Source organism: Puma concolor, chromosome B1 (genome assembly GCF_028749965.1).
Source record: "Puma concolor isolate L17-30 chromosome B1, mPumCon1.1.hap2, whole genome shotgun sequence".
Lineage (NCBI taxonomy): Eukaryota > Metazoa > Chordata > Mammalia > Carnivora > Felidae > Puma > Puma concolor.
In genome coordinates this window covers 175891676-175908785 of record NC_141670.1, presented here as the reverse complement: position 1 = coordinate 175908785, position 17110 = coordinate 175891676, and the positions used below count along the sequence as shown (strand labels likewise).

Sequence of the window (17110 nt, the reverse complement as noted above, 5' to 3'; positions counted from 1 at the left end):
GATAGTGAAACGTGGTTAAACAATGTGCTTTACCATTCAGCTCACCTGGAGGGGAGGACTGAACTCTTAGGACAGTTGAGAAACTGGATGAGGGCACAAAGAAGTAAATAGAGGGAAACCTTGAAAGTTTCTTTCTTTCTTTTTTTTTTTTTTAAATATAATTTATTGTCAAATTGGTTTCCATACAACACCCAGTGCTCATCCCAACAAGTGCCCTCCTCCATGCCCATCACCCACCCCCCATCAACCCTTAGTTTGTTCTCAGTCCTTAAGAGTCTCTTATGGTTTGCCTCCCTCCCTCTCTGTAACTTTTTTTTTCCCCTTTCCCCTCCCTGAAAGTTTCTAATCTAAGGGAAGTATTATGTGGAACTCAATGAATCACAAATGTCATGTGTTACAAATTATATTCATTCATTCATTCAGCACCTATTTATTGAATGTCCACTACATGCTAGATTCTATTCTGTGCATTGGAGATATAGCAGTGAGCAAAGCAGAAAAAATTCTCTGCCCTCATGGGTTTGGGGGGTGGGGAAACATGACAGATAAGATACATAAGTAACAGCCAAAAAAGATACACAGGTAACATATTCCAGGGCAGTAAATGCTATGGAGAAATACAGATGAGGAAGAGGGATAAGAAGGGGGGGGGGGGGGAGGGGTAGCAGTGGTTTCTATTTTCAAAAACTTGGCCAGAGAAGGCCACATGGAGAAGATACTATTTAAAAAAAAAGACTTAAGAAGGTAAACTAAGTAGGTCTAATGTAGATATCTGTGAAAGAACACACCTGGCAGAGAAGATGGTGAATCAAAGGCCCTGGGGCAAGCATATTCTTGGCATGTATGAGGAGCCACAAGATCAATGTGTCCAGAGTGACCCAAAGCTGGTAGCAGGCAATGAAGTACAGAGGTGGTGGGGTGGGGGTGGGAGGAGGGGGGTGAGAGGGTCCCATAGGGCTTTATACACCATTACAATGACTGACTTTTACTCTGGGAAATGTGGGAAGCCATGGGAGGGTTCTAAAGTAGAGCAGTGACATGGCCCAACTAATATTTTAGTAGATTCATTTGGCTGCTGTTTTAAAAATAGACTGCAGGGTGGCAAGGACAAAAGCAGGGAGACCAGTTAGCCAGCTACTGCATTTCCTGGGTGAGATTACACATTGTGTCCCAGCCATGTCATAATGGCATTTGGGATTAGCTCAAGTGGGGATCTTGCTGTGTTGGAAGCTTGGTCATTTTACCCACTCGGTTCTGGGTAAAATCCCCGAAATCCATAACTCTTACAATTTATACAAAGAAATGCTCACTGACTTTAGACAAGTTCAGATGTCATCACAAAAGGTGACATATGCTATCTGACACTTGCTTAACTTGGTGCTTGACACCCAGACCCACAAAACCAGCTCAGGTGAGCAGTGGGGACCCCAAGTAAAGTAAAGGCTGGATATTGTCAGAGAGCTGCATGGAACCACTGCTTGCGTAAAGAAAGTAATGATTTAACAACCAGAAGAGGAAGCTGAAAAAGGAAATGGAACCAGTGCCCAGAGTTTTATCTGCTTTGTCCATAAAAGGAAATTGGACATTTCGCAGAAACCTACTCTATACAGTTCACTTTGCTCTGACTCCACATAGATTTATGTTGTCTCATCCACTGTAAGCACAAGTCTGCCATGCAGTGCAATTTTTGTTTGTTTACATTTCTGAAATTCCGAGATCCACACTGGTTGTCTGCTCATTTTATTTTTAACTATAGTGTGTTTTTATCATCCCTGTGCCTTTCAGAAAGCAATCATAAGGCTCTAGTATTGTAGGCTAGACAATGTAATGTGCTCTCTGACTTAACTTCAATCCATTTTCTCCTCAATGAGGAATATTTCTTAAAGCTAATGACTTAATGTATTGTTTACATGCTAATAGTTACGCCCGGGTTGGCAGGATTTGGGAGACGCCCCAGGGTTGCTGCTGCCTCTTTCCATGTTTTAGATGCTGCTTCTCCATCTTGCACCCTTTTCCACCAACCTTGGACTTGCCTCAGAGACCTTCTCCACCTCAGGCTCCAGAAAGTCACCCCCAATTTCTGGGAGCAAGCATACTCAGTGAACCACCTTACTGTCCTAGGGTTCTTTCTATCCAGTATAATCTTAATTTCTTGCCTTTATGGGTGCCAGTTTTGGAAATAGGCCCACTGATAAAGAACGCTTAACCTCATTATGATTTTTGGAAATTAGGTGAAAACTTATCATAGCAATAATCCTTTGGGTTCCTAACAACTATGAAGATTTAGACAACTGATAGATTTAATAATAATGAGTAATTTTATTAAAGTTCTCTTTTCTACATTAACCAAAGACTTTTTCATTCTAGATTTGTATATGGTTCCTTTACCTTTTTAAAAGTAACGTGACCTCTGTTTTTTCTCTCAGCCCCTGGGCTTCCCACTTGATTTTTTTTTTCAATATATGAAGTTTATTGTCAAATTGGTTTCCATACAACACCCAGTGCTCATCCCAAAAGGTGCCCTCCTCAATACCCCTCACCCACCCTCCCCTCCCTCCCACCCCCCATCAACCCTCAGTTTGTTCTCAGTTTTTTAACAGTCTCTTATGCTTTGGCTCTCTCCCACTTGATTTAATGGCATTAACAGCTCATTGTCTAGAGCTCTGCAGCCCTCTTAAAGTTGTTGTTAATGTTCCTGGCCTTTGACCATGAATAATTAAATATGCTGCAAACGACTAAATTAGGAAGTATCTATAGGGGATGCCCCACAAGAATGATTCCTGGCAGGATTTCAGGAGCTAGTGGAGGTTGTCACACAAGGAATGGTGGCAGCCGTGATGTTGATACCTTCCCATCAGGGTTTTCACTCACTGAGCCAAAAGGCCAGTAAATGCCCCACGTGTGGAAGAGCTCTACACTCCTGTTCCTGGGTCACATCAGTCAAGAGAATTAAGGGCCTGGAACAAAGTCACAGCCATGTTTAGCCCCACTCCCTGCTTAGTGTTGTTACTGGTGACTTCACTATCAACAGAACACCTTCCTGGGCAGCCAGAGAGCTCTCTGTCGCTGTCACCAAGGCCCTGTGGCCCCAGCTTCAGGCATGGTGTTGTACCTGCCCTGCTGGGAGTTGTGCAACTGCACAACAAGGGCAAGGAGCTCCTTGCACTTGGCAAGTACAAGCTGGGTGTTAGCTCTTGCATTTCCGCTCTAACTGGGACAACATGGATGTCCCTTCCCTGTTTGACAGTCTTCATTCTGCTATCCCAGGTGTCACCATCAGTTCCAAAGTCCCTTCAACTATTTCTCCAGATCTGCTAGAAATGAGTGCAAATGAGGTTGATGGCAGGCTATCCCCATTCTCTGAGACAAGGCTTTACAGAAAAAAAAAAAAAAAAATGGAAAATCCTTAATCACATAATATAAGGAGGTTCTGTATCCAGGAAGCTAAAAGTATAAAATTCCTCATTATCATTTCAAGGGCACCAAATGGCCCTGGAAATTGGAAAAGTGATACAGAAATCACTGCTTCTCACAAGGCCATGGCCCTTCCCTAACCCAGGTTGGGGTCAGGGCAAATGGTAATTTTCCACTAAGTTGTAACTCTGAGCTGCAATGTGCTAGATTTCAGCAGTGGGGTGGGGGGAAGGAAGGTTTCCCCTCCACGCCTCAATAATATGAGAGACTTGGGTCTAGGTACCCCCCTGCTCCCCGCACCCCTTCACTTTCTACCTTGGTGGCCTGATGAGCACCCCATCTGGACTAAGTTTTCCTGCACTCTGGACCTGGAGTGTGGATGGAGTGGGGGTGAAAAGGCTAGTGAGGAAGGGAAAAGGGAGTGGAGTGGTAGGACGGGAGTGGGTTCTAGCATCCAGGATGTTCTGTGTGCAGTGCCCAGTCTTGGCCTGACCCCGCCTCCCAGGGGCAGTGGCTGGCAGGCATGGCTGTTAGGTCATTGTTTCAACCATCGTCTGGCAGGATATGTATGAAAGGCAGTTTGGGGGTGTCAGTGAAATGGATGAGAGTGTACCTGTCTTGACATCGCAGCACTCTGGAGGTAGGTGTCTTCAGAACGCTGCTGCAGAGAGGGAATGAGACTGTACAGGGAATTGGAGATAAAGATGTGAAATAATCATGGTGTGATCCACGAGACAACAATATGGCTTCACTGGTTTACCTCGTCTTGTAACCTAATGAAGAATAATTTCCATAACCCAACAAATGTTCTAATCATTAAAGTATTAAAGCCTGTATGTACTCTTCACCACTCTTAAAAAAAATTTGAGGCTAGGGGCGCCTGGGTGGCGCAGTCGGTTAAGCGTCAGACTTCAGCCAGGTCACGATCTTGCGGTCCGTGAGTTCGAGCCCCGTGTCGGGCTCTGGGCTGATGGCTCAGAGCCTGGAGCCTGTTTCCGATTCTGTGTCTCCCTCTCTCTCTGCCCCTCACCCGTTCATGCTCTGTCTCTCTCTGTCCCAAAAAATAAATAAATGTTGAAAAAAAAATTAAAAAAAATTTGAGGCTAAATACACAAATAACTGTGCTATAACAAAGAATGAGCTGAGTGCTACAAGAGAGGTACACAGTGGCAGGAGAGAAAGTGTGTTACAAGTGGCTTTGGATCTTGGGAGGTCCCAGTACCTACTAGCTCTGTGGCTACCATGACGCATTAACCTCTTAGTTTCCTCCTTAGTCAAGTAGGATTTAATAATCTCTATACAGCAGAATATTTGTTAGGATCAGAGACAATATATGCAAAGTGCCTACCACAGTGTCCCAAGTAGCCTGGCCCCTCTACAAATAACTGCTACCACTCTTACGAGAATTTTAAATCAAGCCGTGGATAAAACTTTTGTGTCCCACTTAAAAATACCTTCCCTGAATGGGAGCATTCAGAGGAATGGGATCAAGGAATCCCAGGGTTCTAATCGAAAAGGCTTCAAGAGTTTCAGTCAACTTCGAGGAACACACGGCTCGGGTTGGGGACCAGGAGAGAACCTTGGATTTCTATTTGTCTCCAGAGCCACGGTATAGATGGCCAGTAGTTGAGGTCTACATTCGCACCAACCTGCTAAGCATTTTACATGCACTTTCCCTCTTTATCTTCACAGTGGTCCCACAAAGCGTGTATCTGTCCCATTACACAGGTAAGAGAATGGAGAATAGAGGTCCAGCAGCTCGCCTAAGCCACCCCAGTGGTGGAATCGGGATTGGGGTTAAGTCCAACCCTGCAGCCCAAACTCTCAGTCACTACCCTAAAGTCGGCCTCCAGCTACACTGAGCCCAAACAATCCTGCAAGAGGCCGCCTGGCTTCTCCACCGCCGCCCCCTTCAGCGGCTGCCTTACCCGCCGCGTCCCACTCTTCCTGCTCTCCCTTTCCTGATTACTTGTCGCTGGGGTTGATGTCACGTCCCCTACTTCCCTCAGATCCTCCCCCCCTCCCCCCCCCCCGGGGGAAACCGCCCGATTTACCTGCTGGGACAGGAATTTGGCAGGCTTGCCCGTTCTCTGCGCCCTGCCATCCCCTCATCCTGGGAGACCACTCCCCGCCCCCGGGTCTTCCGTCTCCCGGGTCTCTCTTTCCACCCCAAGGCCGCTGGGAACTTCCCCGAATCCCACTCTAGGGCAAGTGCAGAGAAGGGAGGAGAGGAGAGGCGAGGGGTGTTGTGAGTGTGTGTGTGTGTGTGTGTGTGTGTGTGTGTGCGCGCGCGCGTGCTTGCGCGCGCTGGACCGGCGGGAGGGAAGAGGCGCCGTATCGCGCGGCTGCGTCACCCGCGCAGTTCAGAAATGGGGCTGACTGGTGTTTCACTGGGGGACGACGACACTTCAGCCTTCGCTGTTTCCCCGAGCCGCTGATTTTCCTGTCTCGCCTGCCAGCGCCCCACAGAATGGCCCTGCCTCGGTTCACTCCTTGCCTTTGTGTGCAACCTTGGGACAGGAAGAAGGGGTGATGGGGAGAAGGGCCAGGTGGCTTGGCCACCCTCCTGTACTCCGCGCGGTTTTCACTGTGTCCATTTCGCGAGGTGAAAGCGAGGGTGCAGATGAGGCGACGCTAGCGCCGGGCAGCGAAGGGCGGGCTGGCGGTGCCACCTGCTGAGAGCGCCGCGGGACGCGAGCGGCGGGCAGCACCACCTGCTATAAATAGGCTGCCGAGGACAGGGTGTGCGACCGCACATCCCGCCGCGGCGAGGGCCTTCATCACGCGCGGGGCCCCGAGTCCCCGGAGCCCAGGAGGACAGCGGGCCAGGACCCTGCGTCGGGGCTGGCTGGGGCGGCGCCCCGACACCCCCACCCCCCACCCTCCGGCCTGGCGGGCTGAGGATGGGCCGTCCCGCAGGGGAGAGGCACGGAGAGGAGGGAGGCCGCGGCGGACCCGCACTGCAGCAGCTGTTGCCCGCGTGGGACTCGCCTGTCCCGGCCGCGCCGCTCGCGCAGAGTCACAAGGCGCAGAGAGGAGGGAGGGAGCACCGCGTCCCCCTCTCAGGTCCCTGGGGACCGAGTTGGGAGATCCCGGCTTCTGCCCTCCCCTCGCCTCCCCCGCGCTCGCCCAGCCGGGGGAGGAGGAAACGCGAGCCGCGCGCAGACACCTCCCCCTCCTCCTCCTCTGCCGCCGCCGCCGCAGCCGCCGGCGCAGCCCCCGCGCCACGGTGCCTGTTGCTGCGGCCGCCGCGGGACCCGCCGGGTCCTCAGCCCGGTGAAGAAGAGGCGGGAGCCGAGCGGAGGGGGTCCCGGCCGGCCCCCCGCGGCGGAAAAGCGCAGCCGGCCCGGCACGATGGGCGCCCCGCCCGCGCAGGCCGGCCCCACGCCGCCCCCGAGCACCTGCGCGCCCCGGAGGGGCCCCGGGCTCTGAGCGCTCCGCGGCACAGGTAGGCGCTCTCTGGGTCTCCCGCACCGCCCGCGGCATCTCGCCCCCCTCCCCCCGCACCCAGCGCCTGAGCTCCCGGGCCGGCGAAGCTGGAATTCAGCGGCCCAAGGGCGTTCTTGCTGTGCTCGCCGCACGGTGGGCTTCCGGGGTGGGTGGGGTTCATTGCCACCTCCTCGACCCCTACTTGGACGAAAGTGAAACCTTGAAGTTCATAACCACCCAGGAGCTCCCACGGGCACCTTCCTCCTGCCCCCTTTCACTCCTGCTGGCTCGGTATCCACCCCTCCCGCCAAATATCTCTGGGGCTGTTGTGTTTGTAGGGTGACCGGATTAGGAGGAGAGTGGTCAAAGTGACCCCATATCATCCTTTAAAAGTTCAAAGTACTTTGCAGTAGTAACTTTGGCAGCTCCACCGGAGCGCACAACATTTCTTTCTTTGGGCACATCCTGTACTAGTCATTTTGAAACCCTGCTTAATTGTTTCTAGCAGCTTCCTGATCGGTCTGTGATTATGAGGCTCCTCAAACTTTAGCACACACTGGTGTTGTTTTAAGAGATTGTTTTCTTTGAAATCCACCTAGAGGTGGCTTTACCTGTTGTTATTTTATTTAAAATATGTTATTCTCTGAAAGTGGCTTAAAAAGGAAAATAAATTGAAAGTGGTGATTGTTCCTCCCACGAACAGTTTAATTTTCAGAATGCTTTACATCAATGCATATGTGTAGATGTCTCATTCTTCCTTTTAGATGGTTGGATGATTGCACTTATTAATATACTCAGACTTTAAAAGAGCATTTTGGGATGAACTGGTTTAAATGGCTCACGCCAAGAAACTCCGTTATCTCTACAAATCCAGACTTCAAAACTCCTGGCACTGTACTTAAGCTGAACTGCAGGGATCTTGACAGAAACCCCTTCCTCTGGAAAGCAGACTCTCATTCCCTTCCCAGTTTTGATGCAGTTGGTAAGAGTTGAAGCATAGCCACCCCTGGGTTTTGTTATGTTTTCAGAGCCTGCTCTGGGTGGGAGGGGCAGAGGGTGGAAGACTGACTGGAGACCTGTGGTTAAGAGCCTGGGTATCCACCTTGCTAAATGACTCTCCTGTGTTTCCGGGCTCTTCGTGTTCTATTACTCTGTTGGGTTAGGGATCCCCGAAGCAGCTAGACTTGTGATGCCTTCTCTTGCTTGGGGCGGAGGTGTTCCTCATGATCAGCTCTTTCCTGAGAATCCTGAAGATTGTCTAAAGGAATAAGAACATTGCATGAAACAGTTTGTATAAAAAAGGATTGACTGCTTTGCAAACAGGTGTTGTAACAACTGTTTGAAATGGAATGCTTATCACAGTCTTGAATCTCCCTGTTTCCCTTCCTTCCTTCCTTCCTTCCTTCCTTCCTTCCTTCCTTCCTTCCTTCCTTCCTTTCTTTCTTTCTTTTCTTTCTTTCTTTCTTTCACCAAGTTACAGGGAAATTAGACCATAAAAAGGGCTTTCTCCTGAGATTTATCTGTAAGTAACCATTGGCATAGTATGAGCTCCTGGATTGTGGACACAGCTGTGAATTAAAGGGTGCATGTGAAATGTTTAGGGGATATTTTCCAAAGTGAACACAAGAGGAGTATCCTGAGACTATTAATTGAGTGCAAGGAGATGTAAAAGGGACTAAGTGTGGCTCACATCAGTAAATAAAATCATCAGGTGATAATTAAAATAAATGTCTTTACATTGATCTGTCCAGGCATTTGCAAACCAGTAAAATGGGGGGAAATTCGTTGGTGTAGTTATAGATTTTATTAACGTCAAATTAAAGTTTTGCAGATGGGACTCCTGCCATAGTCTACCACTGTCTTTCCCACTGAGAGCTCTGGGGATTTCCCTTTCACCATGATAGCATTTCTGGTTGGGTGCAATTGTATCAGTATTGGGATGACTTTTCTCCCCATGACATTGTTTGTCACAGTACAGGAGGCTATGAGGAAGGACTGAGTGACTCTGAGGAAACTCAGCTTGCCTCTTCTCCCTGATTATCCACCTGTCGACAGTCTTTGTCCTCCATTTCCCGAAAAGGCAGCCTCGACCCGAAAGGCTGCCTCACACTCCAATACATCCTGTTGGAGCCAGGTGTGGGTGGGCGCCTCCTTTCTGCCAGATCTTCTAGGACCTTCTAGGACGTACCGCGGGTAAGCAGTGCTGCGCCAAGCGCCCCATTCACGCCAGCTTGTCCAATCATTATGGCGCCAGGAGTAGGGATGCCTGCTTGAGAGGATTCTGTCTTTGAATACGCCTTTAATTTTATCTTGTCAAAATGACAACTCCCTCAGGCCCCTTTTCCTCTTTTCATGACGGCGGGTCTCGAAGTTCTCCAGCCCCTGTTCTTTACACTCCCCAGATGACCTAAGTCTGCTTATGTGTTGGCATGGTTTGCTTTACCCTTTTCCCTGTTTGCTGGGCTGCACTTCTCAAGTATAATGGCCACGTTAGTCCCAACATGTGACATGTTTTCCAGCCTTTTTCTTTTGTTGAACATTAGAATTTGGAGGATCAGAGTCTGTTCGTTAAAGTGACAGGGAGTCCCCTCGGGGGATAAGCAGTGTTGGGTTTGTAGCCCCCTGGTGATGGCAGAGGATTTAGGTTTTCAGAGCAGAACTGGTGCCTTACCGTTGCCTTTCCTAACTTTTATCTTCATTTTTTCTTTCCCAACCCCACATTCTCCACGTCTGGTTAAAAAGATTTTTTTAGAGACATGAAGGTTTCTATTTTCACAATTTTTGACATTTTCAAGCTGAGATTTCCATTTGATGGGTTCTTAGATTTTAAGGGCAAGTGTCGGTTTTCAGGTTTTGAATGTTTAGAAAAGAATTTGTCATATTTGGGCCATATGAAAAATCACGACACTTGGGTTTCAGTAAAGCTGTGCAGAATGTAGGAAATACGTTTTAGCACCAATAAAGGGGCATTTAATTTTGAGTATGCCTGTTTCCTTTGTGAGAGGCAGAAGTATTTTTCTCTTAAAAAGAGCGTGTACTGGGACACCTAGCTGACTCAGTCAGAAGAGCATGTGACTCTTGATCTTGGGGTTGTGAGTTTGAGCCCCATGTTGGGCATAGAGATTACTTAAAAATAATATCTTACAAAAATAATATCTTGAAAAAAGAGAGTCTACTTATTAAACAATACATTATTTATGATCAGTAAATCTAAGCTTCCAAAGAAGGTAAGTACTTATGAGATTGTTGTCAAACTTAATGAATTTATACATGTAAAGTTCTTAGAACAGTGCCAGATACATGGTGAGCACACAATGCATATTACTTATTGCTATTATTATATCATACCTTATATAATATATTATTATAGTATACTTATTATATGATACCTTATGTATATAATACCTATATTATAACATAAGGTATAATTTTGACATTAGATTTGGATTAATGAGACCAAGCAAAATTTAGATAGAGAGATATTTTAGAGTTATTCCCTTCTAGAGATGTTTATATCACAAAGAACAGAAATTTGGGCATAAGACAAATCCTACCTTCACCATTAGCCAGGGAATCTTTATAGAAAATGGGGATGATAGGGGCGCCTGGGTGGCTCAGTCGGTTGAGCGACCGACTTCGGCTCAGGTCATGATCTCGCAGTCCGTGAGTTTGAGCCCCGCGTCAGGCTCTGTGCTGACCACTCAGAGCCTGGAGCCTGTTTCAGATTCTGTGTCTCCCTCTCTCTGACCCTCCCCCATTCATGCTCTGTCTCTCTCTGTCTCAAAAATAAATAAACGTTAAAAAAAAATGGGGATGATAAAACATACTTCTCAGAGTTGTAAGAATACAGAAGATCATATATGTAATGTCCCAGAAGAGGTGGTTGGTCAGTAAGTATTCCTCTAGCAAAGTGGTTAAGAGCAAGCACAAAGTCTGGAGTGGAAGGATCTGGGTTCAAAACTTGGTTCTGCCACTTGTTGCTAGTATGACCTTGGGCAACTGACCTTATTTCTCTGTGCCAGCAACTTCTGTCTCATCTATTTTTTTAAAAAAAATTTTTTTTTCAACGTTTTTATTTATTTTTGGGACAGAGAGAGACAGAGCATGAACGGGGGAGGGGCAGAGAGAGAGGGAGACACAGAATCGGAAACAGGCTCCAGGCTCCGAGCCATCAGCCCAGAGCCTGACGCGGGGCTCGAACTCACGGACCGCGAGATCGTGACCTGGCTGAAGTCGGACGCTTAACCGACTGCGCCACCCAGGCGCCCCTGTCTCATCTCTTTAAGTTGGAGGTGATAATGGTAAAAGTCCATTAGAGTCCTTATTTACATATGATACTAATCGTCTTTATTGTCCGGGGTTGTTGTAAGAGCTAAATCAGTTAACAGTCACACAGTAAGTGCTATTATGTGTTAACAATTATTATTATTATTATTGGGAGAATAAGTTAAAGCAGCCATGCCAGAGGGAAGTGTATGCATAATCCTTGAAGGCTGCTAGGACCCCCACTCTCACCCCTTCATCCTCTTCCGTAAAGTAGCAGAGAATACAAGAAGTGGCCATGGCATTCTAAAGGACTAGTCTAGTCTTAAATTGGCTCTGATTTATGTAGGAAGGAAGTCATTCAAAACATCAGTACTTTACGTGTCAATTTAGAAAGGTGCATACCGGGGCTGGAGCAGCCTTGGTGATGAAAAGGTTGGATCCGCCAGCTCCAGGAGCTCTGTGTGATGGCTCTGTGAAATCACCTACCACTTAAAAGATCTTTGGAACTCAAGGGCAATTCCTAGGTAGCAGCACACTGCTCTGATTGGGTGGGATTCGGGGACAAATAGTGGAGCCACGCCACAGTGATCTTACTGCATGAGATTAGAGTATTTGGGTAGCAGAATAATTCTGTTCAGCCGTGTTCCCACTCTATCTGGGGTGAAGAACAGAAAAACTAAACAACTGATTTGTAAGGGGAAATGAATAGCTATCTGGGACTCTGCCCATCCTAGGGGTCTCCGACAGCTACCCAGTCTTGGTTGGTTCCTAACCTGGCTTGGAGCTAGAAGCTCCAACATCTCTCCCTCTATCCCTCTCCTTCACCCTCCTCCCCTCCCACCAGCACACTGAGAAGGTAGGGGCTGAGTCTGCAGTGGCGGTGGCACTGCTAGCTTCTGGAAAGTTCCCCGTCATACCCCCTGTGGTTTGCTGGGAGGGCATGGAAAGGGGCTGGGAAAAGAGAGCGTTCCCAATGGCGGCTTGCTCACTCCCACCATCTTTGCTTGCTTCCTGATCAATAAACCCTATTCTTTCTTCATGTACCTCCCCCACATTTGTATTCTTGACAGGAAGATGAAGCAGCTTTCTATTCCCACACAATGTCGGGACATTTGGTATTATACATTGTGAAAATTAGATTTACCAGATTTTAGAGATAGAAGACAACTTGAGGATGATCTTGTTCCATTCTCTTACAAGAATAAATTTGAGATTTGGAGGTTAAGTGACTTGCTTTCACAACTTCACGCTTGAAAGCATTTTCATGAGGAAACTGAGGTTCTTTGCAGTACTTGGATGGCAGTCAGTGATCGGATTGTCCTAATTCTGTCACCCAACTTGGACAAACCACTTAACTTCTCCAGAACCAACTTTCCTCAGTTCAAATATAAGAGCTTAAAAGAGCTTAAAAGGACATTCCTAGCTCTCAGGTTTTATAATTCTAAGTGCATGGGATGTTTGATATAGGATATTTGATCTAGGACTCACTAAGAAGATTATCACAACTGTTCTAATAAAAGAGTATCTTTGTGTTTGGGGTGCCCACCATGTTTATGGACTGTGGTAGGTAGGAGTGGTGTAGCATACAGATGGTCTCTGTAAGGAATAGAGCTTTTACATATGAATCTACGAACCAAAACGTAACTAGAAGTCCCCTGGAGTAACAGATCATAGTGTTTCTTACTGAGGGTACGATGCACAATGAGGCACAAGAGAGCCCTCTTAGAATAGATGGTTCTATCTGGGAATTACAGTCACATGGCATGCAAATGATGTGGACTGATATGGTTTAAAACATGATCTAATATTATTTGAATAGTTCATCTGTTTCATGGAACTTTTTATTAAAAAGAAGTGCAATTACTCACCTAGTCTAAGTTATCATGAATCTTCTGTCAGCAGAATTTGAATTGATTATAAATAATTATCATCATCTCTGGGGTAGAACTTATTTTTTTAAAGTTTTATTTATGTAAGTAATCTCTACACCCAATGTGGGGTTCGAACTCATGAGCCTGAGATCAAGAGTTCCATGCTCTTCCAGCTGAGCCAGCCAGTGCTCCCTGGGGTAGAACTTATTATGTGATAGTTAACAAATGGTATTAAGGACCAATCTATGTTTTACAGGGAAACTAAGAATGTGCCATAGCTGGTTCAAAAATGAAGACTTTAAACATTCAAATAGTTTTGTCAATGACTTGGCAGAACTAATTTGGTGACTGATTATTTACTAAATGTTTGGAATGACTACATTGTGTACATTTTTTACACTGGATGTATATTGCCTTACAAGAAAACTAAAAATAATTTTGTATATTGTTGCCACCATATTAAGAATTGCCTCATCTACACTAATTGATAGATCTCAGGTCTCTCCTTTGTAATAATTCTAGTACTTCTTTAAACATGTCTTGGGATTAGCGGCTGTCAACAGTTAGAACTTGAACCAGATTCAGTTACAAGAGTGAAGTCGAGCCAGACATTTAATCTCTCACCAGGTGAGAGAGAGAAAAAAGAAGAGAGAGAGAAAACATTTATGGGGTTATATGGACTTCAAGTCTGTTTTCATCAACAGAAGGTTTACTTTAAAAGAGAAGAGATAAGGGAATACATTTCCATGAACTATGTTAGAGCTCTAAAGTATGAGTTTATTTCTGAACTTTTGAACATTTAACATAAAAAACTAGCTCCAAACTGTGTTCAAACCCTATTACAAAAGTGCAATCATTGTATATGCATATATATCACATAGAAAGAGGTAGAGTTAAAAGAATAGACTTTAGTTCTATGTCAGAAAAGGCTTAGAATTTGAATATTGAATATTCTTAGCTCATACATAGCTGTCTTTTCTCTTATCTCCTCACATGGTGGAAGGGGGCAAGAGAGCACTCTGAGTCTCTATGAGGGCACCAATCCCATTTATAAGGGCTTCAGCCTTATGACCAAATCACCTCTCAAAGGCCTGACTTCCAAATACTATCACATTGGGGATTACAATTTCAACATTCAGTCTGTAGCAGTGATCCCTTGGCCTTTGGCTTGGCCAATGAAATAGCGATGCTGTTTACAGAGACAGAGTTTATGGGAAGGAAGAGAAGTTCTGGGAAGGGGGGAGGTGAGCCTGAGTCAGTTTAAAAATAGTAAATTGTGATTGAGGGGCTTCTCGGCTATTCGGATAGGAATATTGAATGGCCTGCCCTCATCTGGATCTCAGGAAGGAGGTTCAATGGGAGACAAACGCACGGGGCTCATCAATGCATATGTGATAGATGATGTTCTTGTGTAGCATTCAAGGGGATGGGTGGAGAATCAGGAAAAAACTCTCCCATGCCCACCTGTGATGAGCACCTCAAGCTCTCCAGGTCTCAGTGACCCAGGTCATAACGGTGGCAATACTAGTAGTCTGTAACTGAGACTAAGGTTGGAGATGAAAGTTGTTGTAAAGATGGAATGAGATCACCCCTGCAATGTGCCTGGGTTGCAAAAGTAAGCTGTTAGCAGCAGCAGGAATGTTAGAATGTGGTTGTGGACACCAAGCCATTAGGTAAGACTGTCCAAAGAAAGCAGGTGGAATGAGGAGAGGGGATGGAGTCAGATGGGGAAAAAGCCATCAAGGAACCTGAAAAGAAGCAACCAGAGAAGTAAGATGAGAAACAGAAGGGTTTCAAGCAGGAAAGAGTGGTCCCCAATGAGAAATTCATCAGAAAGGACAAGACACTTAAGGACTATTTTGGCCCCTTTGGATTTCACAGCCAAAGGACACGGGTGACCTTAATGGGAGTAATTTCAATGCACAGGCAGTACATCTGGTCAAAATCCAGATTATAGATGGGCAGTAGGGAGTGGAGACAGTAAGTGTAGACTTTACTGTGAAGAAAGTTGTGTAGGGAAGGAGGAGTTGGGGCTGGAGGTTTGAGGTCAAGGGAAAATGTTTTTTGTGGGTTTTTTGTTGTTGTTGTTGGTTTTTTTTTAGATGGAGGAGACTTCATTCACTTGTTTATAATGTTACTGAGACTCTCTTCTGAGCCAGACACTGCCAGGCACTGGGGACAACAATGGTGAATCAGATAGATGCAGTGTGTAGGTGCTCAGGGAGAACATGAGAGAAGAAGATCCAGCAAGCGGATGAGGAAGGATGACAATTGAGATCCTGTAGACAAGTCAGCTCTATACAGAAGGATTTTGTTACCAGTGGAACAAGAAGGCGTTAGCATACATCGAATGCGTTTGTTGAAAATCACCTGTAGGGGGGTGGGGGGGGAAGCAGGTGAGAGAACAGCATCTTCTTTTTTTTTTTTAATGTTTTTTTATGTTTTACTTTATTTTTGAGAGGTGGGGGAGGGGCAGAGGGAGAGGGACACACAGAATCCGAAGCAGGTTCCAGGCTCTGAGCTATCAGCACAGAGCCTGACGCGGGGCTTGAACCCACAAACACTGAGATCATGACCTGAGTCGAAGTCCGAGGGTTAATCGACTGAGCCATCCAGGCGCCCCTGGAAACAGCATCTTCTATTGATGAGGAGAGTGTGCACATGATGGCTTATAATACATGAATTAAATGAAACAAGATTTATGGCGATATTTGGAGCATAACTGGCACCAATTACATGTTAATGGAATTTGAATTCTTGTTCAGAACCTCTGGACTATGTCAGGGAGAGCCCTTTAAAACTTAAGCGGTATCATAATTGAAAAGGTCAGTTGTTGAAAACTGGTCTGGTTCAGTAGACTATGATAATGGTTAGCTGATATTTTTTCTCTCAAGATTACTTTTTTGGGGGGTAGAATCACCACTACTGAATTTGATTATCTTTAAAAAATTCCTTTTCAGGACACCTGGCTGGCTCAGTCCATAGAGCATGTGACTCTTGATCTCGGGGGCTTGAGTTCAAGCCCCACATTGGGCATAGAGATTACTTTAAAAAAATTCCTTGAAATATATGTTCATAGAACAGGGTTTAAAAGTATCTGAGCAGGACTGTATTGCTTTCTGTCCTGCTTGCTTCTGCTGGCTCTATGAGGCTTTCGTTTCACAGGAGTTTCCCGGTGGGCTCTTTGTAACCCGTATTGAGTGTGACAGTTATGGCCTTCTCAGATTGTATATGAAGCACAATTTCAGGGCACCTCTTTCTAAGCAAAGCAGATTGTTCGTACTAATATCCGTTTCTGCCTGGGTTTGGGTTTCGGGCTTTTAAGTTCTTCTGAAATAATAACTCTCTGAAAGTAGCTATTGCTGTGATTTCATTAAATTCTAATGCCTCTATTTTTCTCCCGCAGGATTCTGCCTCAGAAGCACATAAAGTAGATTGCTCGTTCTAAAGTAGAAAACGGTGGCAACGTTTTGCTGAGCTTCCAGACCTTTCCCAAAATGGAACCAATAACATTCACGGCGAGGAGACATCTGTTTCCTAACGAGGCCTCAGTGGACTTCGGCCTGCAGCTGGTCGGCTCCTTGCCTGTGCACACTCTGACCACCATGCCGATGCTGCCGTGGGTTGTGGCCGAGGTGCGAAGGCTCAGTGGGCAGTCCTCCAAAAAGGAGCCTGGTACCAAGCAGGTCCGGCTTTGTGTTTCACCCTCCGGATTGAGATGTGAACCCGAGCCGGGCAGAAGTCAACAGTGGGATCCACTGATCTGTTCCAGCATCTTCGAGTGTAAGCCCCAGCATGTTCACAAACTGATCCACAACAGCCACGATCCAAGTTACTTTGCTTGTCTGATTAAGGACAATGCAGGCAGCCAGCAGAGTATCTGCTACGTGTTCAAGGCCGACGACCAAACAAAAGTAAGTGGAAGTGGGGGTGAAAACGATGAAGGGTCGCAAGATGGGTTTTCATCGTTTGGGGATCAGGACACTTACTTTACATAGACTGGGATAAACACGATAGCGCGGTGGTTATACATAGATTATTTCACCGGGTTTTTCGTTTGTGGGGATCATTTCTTTGCGGTTTTGAAGAACATTTGATAACAGATATTAGGAATTATAAATTTATGAGTT

General features: G+C 46.2%; 1 protein-coding gene across 6 annotated transcripts in view; it reads left to right on the top strand.

Annotated features, from left to right (window-relative positions):
- Positions 1-6406: 6406 nt before the first annotated feature.
- TBC1D1 (TBC1 domain family member 1) overlaps positions 6407-17110 on the top strand; it is a 225072-nt gene continuing 214368 nt past the window's right edge. For 2 of the 6 annotated variants that reach the window (XM_086705243.1, XM_086705241.1), the window contains exons 1-2: positions 6414-6862; positions 16387-16894. In XM_086705243.1, the coding sequence (XP_086561369.1) occupies positions 16478-16894 (417 nt within the window). In that variant the 5' untranslated portion in view covers positions 6414-6862; positions 16387-16477. Of the gene's footprint in view, positions 6863-16386; positions 16895-17110 lie in introns of all 6 variants that reach the window. The other 4 variants (XM_086705248.1, XM_086705242.1, XM_086705246.1 and 1 more) reach the window with 4 other exon arrangements.